The 10,835-nt window shown below is 44.0% G+C and overlaps 1 protein-coding gene across 1 annotated transcript; it reads right to left on the reverse strand.

Annotated features, from left to right (window-relative positions):
• Positions 1-1,382: 1,382 nt before the first annotated feature.
• Positions 1,383-5,234, reverse strand: LOC146645148 (uncharacterized). The gene is made up of 4 exons (XM_085393684.1): positions 5,038-5,234; positions 4,452-4,508; positions 4,013-4,105; positions 1,383-1,781 (listed from the first exon to the last, which is right to left on the reverse strand). Exons 1-4 carry the CDS (start codon positions 5,134-5,136, stop codon positions 1,383-1,385), a joined length of 648 nt encoding a protein of 215 aa, XP_085249810.1. The 5' UTR covers positions 5,137-5,234.
• Between the last annotated feature and the right edge of the window lie 5,601 nt (positions 5,235-10,835).

Below are 10,835 nucleotides of genomic sequence, written 5' to 3' on the forward strand. Positions count from 1 at the left end.
CGCATCTTCACAACTGCCTGCGATTGGATCCTCATTTATTATTTTCACACGGCTTATCTCACTTGCCGTGACAGTACGGACCAGCCAGATATGGATCCAGCGGCATTCACCCCACCCACGGAGCTTCGGGACCGCATAACAAACTCTGCTTCAAAATTAATCAACCTGTGGCTAGAGCATGAGGGAGAAGCATTTCTCTACCTTCTGGAAGCCAGGCTACAACAGCTTATTTCCGATTATCCCTGGCTATTGGACTCACTGCACCCTCTGGTATAAAACTTCATTCTCCACGAACTTCACCTCCACCCTCCAGCCGCTACTGCTTCCCAACCCAGCCCCCCGGTGAAGGTTTTACCCGGCCAGCCGGAGCAGTCGCCTGGCCCGCCGGTGCAGTCGGCAGGGAGGAAGCGACGTTCGCGTCACCGGCGCGGCACCCCACAGCCGGACTTCAGGATGTCAAAACAGTCGGCTGTGGTGGGTGAAACAGACACTCCTTATGTTCCTTCTGACCCAGATACTAGGTCTATTTCTTCTGGAGCTATTTTTTTGTGTCTCCTCTAAAATTAATAAGGATTTCTCTGTCTCACCCATGACCATTGCTCCTAAGACTACCTTTGTTGAGCCGACTTTTCGTGCTAATGACTATGTTCACGCTGTTGTTTCCATGCCCGGAGTAGCTGAGCCTAGCACTACGAACATAGGGAATTTAAGTGTCTGGGAAGCTTTCTTGTCTCCGTCAGTTCCTTCAGGGAAAGCAATAAACCTTTCTGAAACTGGTTTTTCTGGCCATATTGTCCCATCCTCACTTTCACCCCAGTCAGCAGCCCAGCTGCCCTCAGTTCAGTCAGCAGCCCAGCTGCCCTCAGTTCAGTCAGCAGCCCAGCTGCCCTCAGTTCAGTCAGCAGCCCAGCTGCCCTCAGTTCAGTCAGCAGCCCAGCTGCCCTCAGTTCAGTCAGCAGCCCTCAGTTCAGTCAGCAGCCCTCAGTTCAGTCAGACACTCCACAATTTATTACACCTCCACTACAACCGTCTCCGCTACTGGTAGGTCAGTCTGTAGCCGCTTCGCTGCCTATAGCTCTGTTGCCACCAGTTCAGCTGTCTGCCCACTCATTTACCCAGCCATCATCCTCACAGCCTCATTACAAGCAGGGAACACACTTCACACAAACTTTAGCTGGTTCACTTAAGCTGGCCATCTCAGAGACAGTTGCTCCCTCTAGGGCCTCCCCAGAGGCTGGGTGTCAGTCACCAGCCAACTCTGCTAAAGAGGGCATTACACAAACTTTAAAACACACCAATACCCTCAGAACACAGGTCATGGGAGAAATTAAACAGATTCCTTAAAAATGTGCAAATAACAGCATTTAAGACACGGCAAAACATTAACTCAGAAGACTTAAGAACAGCGCTTTAAAATTTAGTAAAACACAATGAAGTAGTACCAGAAATGCAGGAATAAGGTTTTTGTGAAACTCACTCACGAATGGTCTATCAAGTCTGCTCTGGAAAATACCAAACTTAAGATTCATTACTTTAGAGCTGGCTTTTTGTCCATCAAGCTCAAGGCATAGCTTTTGAAATACCTCAAAGGTAAATTTCAGCTGCTTGGGATAGGTAAGGTTCAGAGCGTAGATTACTCCCATCATCAAAGCACAGGATCTGGCAACATCAATCCTCTCCAGGATCTTGGATCCCTCAACGATGATGGTTGCAGGCCCATGACCAATGATAGCAATCTTCATGATTTGCATTGCAAGGTCTGCGTTGAGCTCCTCCTCATCCTTGTAGGAGAAATTAAATGTTAGGATGTATAAAATACATAGCTCAAGCACTTCAGGATGACGTGCATAAGGGAATGAACTACTACAGGTAGGAAAATAAGCTAAAACAGGTTGTCTTTTGTGTTTTTCAGTGATTTTACTTTGTCATTCTGTAATTTTTAAAAGCTAAATTAAACCATAATCCAACGTTTAAAATAAAAAATGTCTTGTTTTTCACAGTTTTGTTTTTCCACTTTGAAAAGAAAATCTAATAAATCATTTTTAAGGGTTATTCCACTTCTAAGTGAAATTTTATCTATTGACATATTGCCACAGTTAGAAAGTGAGAAACAAGCCTTTTGTAAACAGCATACTAATTCTCCTGATCCGAAAGCAATCCATTTGCTTTAGCAGAGCGTAAACAATGGAAGTGAATAGCAGGTGCTAGCATGTTGTGTGCAAAAGTGATTAAAATGACTAACAAAAATGAAAACAGTAATGAAAACAAATATTTCTTGGGAGCTCAGTAATCATGTTCACGGCAAATGAAAAGTACAAAAGTAACACGGAAGATTTGCAGAAGCTGATTTAGACTTGAGACTACATTGCAGTTACGACAAACACCGCTGTAAACATCCACTGCATGGTGCATGGATATAACGCAACAGTTGAAAAAGTCTCCAGCTTCCATAAACAAACACACACAGCCACTACTATACAAGCAGCTGCAGTAACAATGGATGGGTCGTTGATTTGTTGAAGAAATATTGCACAAATAGCATGTTGGTTTATAGACACTGGTCGGCAGTGGCTTCAACTGCTGTGTTATAACCATGTGGAGGCTTACAGCAGTGCTCTGTCGTAATGTAGTCCCAAGTCTAAATCGGCTCCTGAAAATCCTTCATGTCAATTCATACTTTTCATTTGCAGTCAGCATGATTGTTGAGCTCCCCAGGAATACTTGGTATCATTATTGAGTGATTTTAATCACTTTTGAACACAAAATGCTGGTATCTGCCATTCACTTCCATTGTTTATGCTCTGCTGCCAGATCAGGAAAATGACTGCGCTGGCTACAAAAATTTTTATCCTGTGTGTTTATGTTGCACCTTATCACGGAAACAGGTTTCTATTCAGCAAATTATGTTCAATGACAATGGCAATAAACATCTTCGGATTGTAATTCTGAAATGCTTTTTTCTCACTTATACATGGCAATAGACATATCTTCACTTAGGGTTGGAATGTCCCTTAACTCATTCAGTGCCAGCCACTCTCAGATTTCATACTCCCCTCAGTGCCAGAGATATTTAGGTTTTTCACTGATTTTGAAGGCTCACAGAATATTTTGTTCTATGACTATGTGAATTCTGAAACCACCATGACAAAAATGAGTCTCTCTTCTTTCAGCAGCAAAAAAAAATGTTTCTACCTCTGTTATTTAGAAATCTGCAGTAGAAAAGAGAAACTTTCATGACAAAACACCTGTTTCTGGATCAAAAGCGCTTTGTGTAAATAGGTTTTTCTAGCAGATCAGTGACTTTGATGTAAATATTTCGTGTTTCAATGATTCATGCAACATCTCAACTATGTTTTACTACTATGAAGTAAAAAAATCACCTGTAAAAATGTACTTTTGGCAGATTATTTTGTGTATAAAAATAGTTGTTTATAGACAATTTCAACATTTGAAAAATATATAAGAAAAAAGCGACTAATTTATGATTCAGAGAGTCTGTGTGTGTGTGTTACTCCCGCATGTGCACAAGTGAGTGCGCGACTTAGTCTGTTCACCCCCCACCCGGCTATCGGTTCTGTGTTCTGTGTGTTTTATGCAGCAAATCGTTCATTATTCTGGTCCCTGCTGCCTTCAGAAGTTTCTAACAGGAGATAAATCCGGTTCATGTTCACTGGAATCGCTAGAAAAACCATGACGTCAGGCCTCAAGCTCGAAATGACGAGCTGGATCAAAAATCGCGCCACAATACTCGTTCTCAGTAGAGCCGACTGTCACGCTGGTGGGATTTTATCCATGTAATCAACTCCACCACCTTCTCAATTCAATAAAAAGCTCAAGAGGCGTCTATGGCACTGAGCGTTCGGATTCATTTTGACGTCTAAAGACGTCTATGGCACTGAATGACTTAAATACTCAACCCTGAACAGAAAATCCAATGAACAAAACACAAAGACCCAACAGAGACATGCATTCAAAACTAAACAAAAAATTAAAAACCAACTCAAGTACTTACACTGTATTGTTTGAAAAGATCCTCCTCCTTCTCTCCAAGATAGACTATAAGGCAGCGAATAGCAATTTCTCTGCGCTTTTCAACTGTGTTGTCCTGATTGATAGAAAAAAATAGAAGGTGTTCAAAATACTCTTTTTCAGTGGAAAATGTGCCCACATTACAGAACTGGCAACAGAAACTGAGTATTTCAGAGGTTCTCATTGTTGAGTGAGTTGAGTGTTTCCTTGATATGTGTGATTTTAGGCTACCCCATGACTTAAATGAACAAAAACAATCTAGGTAAGGACATGGCAGAGGCTGTATACTGGGGATATGGCGTAACCTATAATGTTTCATCAGCTCTTCCTTAGTGGAGGTTGCAAATTTACAGATTTTACAAGGCCAATCCATACCTCATGATTCTGAATTACTCAATTCAAGCTTACTTGTTAAAGCTTACTTCAGAAGGTCCCTTGGTATTCGATACCAGGAGAAGATGATGGTTTGAGCCTTTGTCCTGGCAAGAAACACAGCAAAGTAACTGAATATTTCGGTGAGATTCTTAGCGGTCAACAGACACACCGGACTAATGGCGACCGCACTTCCTGCGCAGAAGCCAATGGGGTTGAACTTCACCCCGTAACGTTACGAAAATTTAGGAGCGTTTCTTAACAATTACTAACATAAAATGCTTCCGTTCAAAAAATAAATTTCACATTTCAAAAATAAAATCACAGTGAACACAACTTAGCTTGGCTAGCTACGTTAGCATAGTAGTTTGCGCCGGGGCTAACAACGTCCGCTATCTTTTAAAAATTATAAGACAATTACAGTGGTCTGCATTAGAGTAACATCAGTGTTAAATTTTCCAAAAAGAGCCCAACAATTTATGCTATCGCGGAATTAGCTGCTGTGTGTATATTAAAACACACAAACGCGGGGGCAAGCTAAGATGTATGTTATGTATGTTACGTCGTTGTTTTACAGTAAACTAACAAAATCCAGAGCAACTGCAGATATGTGTAATTTCGCATAAAATTACTCACCGTTCGCGACGAACACAGCTCTTGATAAACCTTGAACACGTGCTGTTGAATATGTCCGCTTGTGTAGAAGAAGGGAACTGTGAGCTGTTTACACGTCATCAAGTTGTATTTTACATCGACAGAACTTAAAATTATATTGTTTTTTGATTAAAAGAAGATTTTAAATTCAGACAAATCACGATTATATATTGAGTAAAGAGGCATAATTTATGAGTCACCCGAACTCAATAAAATAAAAATTTCAATTAGGAAGTCTAACAGTATTTATGAACTTGATTTTTCATTTCACAACAACATATATATGTAAGTAATGACTAAAGGTCCCATTAATTACTTTTTAGGGTGTAGAGGTCAAGATGCCAGCACCAGCAGCTCTACTAGAGGACTTTACTGAGCAGTCTCAGCCATCATCCCTTGCTGAGAGCTCCATTGAGTTCACCCCTCTGCCCCTGTCCTCTGCTAGAGGACCAGAGGGACCCATTCAGCCGTCTATCTCAGCTGGAGGGCCGGAGGAGCCCGTCCAGCCTCACACCACGTCAGCTGGAGGGCCCGAGTTGCCCGTCCAGCCTCAAGCCAAGTCAGCTGGTGGGTCCGAGGAGCCCACCCAGCACCACGCCTCATCTGCTGGGGGTCCTGGAGGACCCATCAAGCACATCCTCACGTCTGCTGACGGTCTGGGGAAGTTTGTTCAGCCATCACCTGCTGAATCATCCCCTGTGACTTCTACACTGTTGCCTGCATCTACATCATCGCTGTGTGTATTTAAGTCGTGTCCTCTGTCATTGTAGTTGCTGGTCCGTCTGTGTACCCACCATGTCTCACCCATGTGTTCTCCCTGCTGTCCATCGTCATTCTCCTCTGCTCGTTCTCATTCAGGTTTGGACTCTGTAGTTTAGTTGTTTTCCAGTCTAGTTTAGTTCGAGCTCCATTTGCTGTTTGTCCATATTTATTTCGTGTTCAATAAACCACCTTCGCATCTTCACGACTGCCTGCGATTGGATCCTCATTTATTATTTTCACACGGCTTATCTCACTCGCCGTGACACAATGTCGCATTTTGCGACGTCAAAGGCAGCCGCGGGTGCCTTTGGTTTCATTCTATAATACTGCACTTATTTTTCTATGAAGGTTTGAGTGTTTAAACAAGAGAGAAAAGTTTGAAATATTCATGCCTGTTTTGAGAAAAGTGTATAAAGTGTGTAGTGAGGGGTTTTACAGCCTTAAAACATCTATAATAATTGTAAAAGATAAAGTTGGCTACTTTGCGGATTTCACCTATCGTGGGTTATTTTTAGAATGTAACTCCCGCAATAAACGAGGGACCACTGTAGAAAATATTTAAGACCACACTTTGAGCCCATAGTCATGTTCCCTCAGAAGTTTGGCTTCTGTTTTTGTTTTCTGTCTCTCTCTCCTTTCTGTCTGTGTTGGTTTTTGTTTTGACTGTGTTCAGGAGCGGGACTCATTCTGGGTTCCCGCCCTTTGCTCCATACAACTGGACGTATCACCAATCCATGATTTTATTATGGTTAGTAAATTATTTAAAATAACATGCCTTATATTGAACAATTACCGGGTTGCTTCTTAAAAACTTTGTGGTCAGTATATTAATTATTAGTTCTCATTTGAAGACTTGCAAAACCCGCAGATCTACAAGTTCTGTTTAGTCCATTGGATTTCACACACCAGATCCATTTGGTACCAGACAGAGAATTTTAAAGTATGATTTGACTCGTGCTTCTGTAGATGCAGATTTAATTTCAGAGTTACAGCTGAAAATTAAAATCACAGCTTTAACCCTAAACTTTAAAATAACTGCCAGGTAGCATTTCAAAGATGGCTGACTTTACCAGCATGTACCTGCAAAAACCCCGATAATCATTTAAATACTGTGCAATGAGAGCAAGCTTTAGATCGTGGCTCAAGAGTTGGGAGTTCGCCTTGTAATCGGAAGGTTGCCGGTTCGAGCCCCAGCTTGGACAGTCTCGGTTGTTGTGTCCTTGGGCAAGACACTTCACCCGTTGCCTACTGGTGGTGGTCAGAGGGCCCGGTGGCGCCAGTGTCCTGCAGCCTCGCCTCTGTCAGTGCGCCCCAGGGTGGCTGTGGCTACAATGTAGGTTGCCATCACCAGTGTGTGTGTGTGTGTGTGTGTGTGTGTGTGTGTGTGAGTGAGTGAGTGTGTGTGTGAATGGGTGGATGACTGGATATGTAAAGCGCTTTGGGGTCCTTAGGGACTAGTAAAGCGCTATATAAATACAGGCCATTTACCAGGCCATTTAAATGTGAAAACAAAGGGAAAACCATCTATTCCTCCTCACTCCTTTACATCCCTCCCACCTCAGGAGTGCCTCCCTTGTCTCTCCCTCCCTCAGATCCTGAAGGTCAGATCCTGGTGAGTGATCTCCAGTTCTGCTGAGTCCACCAAACAGTGGAGGAGAGTGGTGCTATGCTGCGACCCGGCCGGCCACTGATGTCCATAAACCAAACCAGGAATGACAGGTGTTGCTGGGTCCGCTCTGCCTCCTCTCTTCAGCCACTTTTATTCCTTCTCTTTCTTCCCTTCTTTTTCCCCACTGTGTGCCCCTGCAGCGCGCGCGCACACACACACACACACACACACACACACACACACTCATTCTCTGTTGATTTATGGTTTATTGTTCCTTGTTGTGTTTCAAGGTCACTGCTAACGTGGGACAAACTAGGCCCAGGGGGGGTGTCTTTCAGCGTACCTGCCAGGGATCCGCCAACACTGCTGCAAGCTGTCGACAGGGCTCCTTCTGCTGGAGATATGGCCAAAATGTGGGTCTCCCCATCACGCTCCAGCTGTGGTTCATGAACTACATCAGCAGCCTAAGAGGTGACTTTAATCAGTAGTATTAAAGTCAGAGGTTACATCAACACAGCACCTTTGAAAAACACAAAGAGGCAGATCAGATCCTTACAGGAGCTTACTGCTCCCTGGTGTTGATAAAAGAGTAATTTTTTTTTCTTTTTTTTTTTTTAGATCTATCTGTCTTTTTTGCAAAATTCTCTCTGTAGCTATTTGTGTTTTTCCTGATTTCCTGATTCTTATATTAGGGTTAATTGACCTGGGAGTGAGAGAAAATAGAGGGCGAAAAGGAGCATTAAGAGGAAAAACACATGCTCACTGCGGCAGACGAGGTTCCTCCCTGAACTGTAGTCAATGAAACAAAGATCCATCATAGGACTCCCAGGGGAAATGCTGATGTCTAAATAGAAATTAGCAGGACACAACTCGTCAGCACGGAGCTATCTGCTTAGACAGTGGAGTCGCTCGTGGATGGTAGGTGGAAAAAAAGATAAATATTGGGCTTAGTTAGCTTACAATTTGGCCATCTGAGTGTGTCTGTGTGTATGTGAGGACTGTGGTTTTCCAGAGGATGTTAGTTGTTTCCTGATTGACTCCAGATTTCTCTTCAGCTAAATGGAACCCGTCATGGTATTAGCATCTGTAATGGGCATCAACAGAGGAGTCTGTGAGGAAAGGGAGTGTGTGTGTGTGAGACTCTTCACTCCAACACTCATACAATTTTGCATTACAGGTTTGTACTGGTGCACAGAGCTGTCACTGGGACATTGATAAAGTGTGTTTGTGGTTGCATCCATGCCTGCTCACGAGTAAAGCAGTGGCGTGTCCAGCGGGGTGGCCTGGGGGGGGCACAGGCCACCCCCCCCCCAACCAGACTGGCCACCCCAGGTGCCACACCGAAGCTAAAACAATAAAATTCAATGAAATATCAAATGTATGATTATGTTTTCACAGTGGAGCTCAGATATCCGAGTGTAAGTGAATGCAGCATCGGCTTCTGCACTATGAGCATCATGTTAGCAAAGGTAGGTGAGCCAAGCACGAAAGACCGCACCGCAGAAAACAATTTTTCGGCGAAAGATTAACAGGTTAACATAGCTGGACTGGCCATCGGGTACACCATTTGACCGGTGGGCTGATGACTTTTTTTTTTTTTTTTTTTTGTAATGGCATGAACAATGAGAGGTGGTGGATTGGCCAGATGCTGGCCGATGTGTAAAAATAACTCCGTTGTTTGGTGGTGGCTATGGCGGAGCTTCCACAGAGGAGGAGAGGCCCAAGGTAGCCGCCAGTCCGAGTGTCAGGTGAACTGAACTTCAGGTCAGAAGTTATGACCTGCAGTCTAGCTGGGTCAGATATAAACCAAGTTTAGGGGTACCGTATTTTCACGACCATAAGACGCACTGTACTAAAAGGCGCAGTCACAGTTATGTGTGCCATTACTGTATTTAACTGTATTGGGCGACCGTGGCTCACGGGGGTTGGGAATCGCATCTGTAACCGGAAGGTCGCCGGTTCGATCCCTGGGCTCTCTGTCCTGGTCGTTGTGTCCTTGGGCAAGACACTTTACCCTACTTGCCTACTGGTGTTGGCCAGAGGGGCCGATGGCGCGATATGGCAGCCTCGCTTCTGTCAGTCTGCCCCAGGGCAGCTGTGGCTACAACTGTAGCTGCCTCCACCAGTGTATGAATGTGAGAGTGAATGAATAGTGGTATTGAAAAGCGCTATATAAATCCAATCCATTATTATTATTATTATTAACACACACATAAGGCGCACTGGATTATAGGGCGCATACAAGTACCGTATGCTTATTTAAAAATAAAGCGGGAGCAAACCTGAGTTCGGTACCTTACTCCCATTTCTATTACCGGTAATTGTCATCATCAACAGCACACAAGCATACAAGTGTGCATATTTAAAAATAAAGCAGGAGCAAAACTGAGTTTGGTACTCACATTTTTATTACCAGTAATCGTCATCATCAACAACACACAAGCATACAAGTGTGCATATTTAAAAATAAAGCAGGAGCAAAACGAAGTTTGGTACTCACATTTTTATCATCAATCAAACCCATCGAAGTCCTCATCCTCTGTGTCTGAATTGAACAGCTGCGCTAAATCTCCATCAAACATGCCAAGTTCACTTTCTTCACTGTCAGAGTCACTTTCCGTGCCGTGCGGCTCCTCGGAAATGATGCCGGCTTTTGCGAAAGCTCGAACAACAGTGCCAGCAGACATGTTAGCCCAAGCATCTACAATCCATTGGCAAATTGTGGCGTAACTCGCCCGGCGCTGCCTTCCACTCTTGGTGAAACTGTGGTCTCCATCGGTCATCCATCGCTCCCAGGCCACTCGCAGCCTTACTTTGAACAGGCGGTTCACACCGATGTCCAGCGGTTGGAGTTCCTTTGTCAGGCCTCCCGGAATGACAGCAAGCTCACAGTTCATTTGTTTCACTAGTTTTTTCACATCGGCTGTGAGGTGGGCACGCATAGAGTCACAGATTAAGAGCGATGGTGATGCGTGGAAAAAACCACCTGGTCTCCTTACATACACCTCCCTCAGCCACTCTTTCATCATTTCCTCATCCATCCAGCCCTTTTCATTTGCCTTAATGATGATTCCTGCTGGAAACTTCTCTTTAGGCAAAGTCTTTCTCTTAAAAATCACCATAGGCGGCAGTTTCTGTCCATTAGCATGGCAGCCAAGCACAACAGTAAAAGACAACTTTTCATACCCCGTTGTGCGTATCGCTACCGTGCTGGTCCCCTTCTTCTCCACAGTGTGACTCACCGGGATGTCAAAAGTGAGCGGGACCTCGTCCATGTTTGTGATGTGGCTGGGCTGGATGTTTTTGTCGCCGATGTGTTTGCTGCAGTTGGAGCGGAAGATGGCCAGCTTTTCCTTATAATCTGCTGAAAGTTGCTGCGCTACCGTAGTCCTGGTCCGGATGGAAAAAT

This window comes from Rhamphochromis longiceps, linkage group LG20 (assembly GCF_057381845.1).
Source record: "Rhamphochromis longiceps isolate RC_006_pf linkage group LG20, R_longiceps_female_GT1.1, whole genome shotgun sequence".
In the NCBI taxonomy this organism is placed as follows: domain Eukaryota; kingdom Metazoa; phylum Chordata; class Actinopteri; order Cichliformes; family Cichlidae; genus Rhamphochromis; species Rhamphochromis longiceps.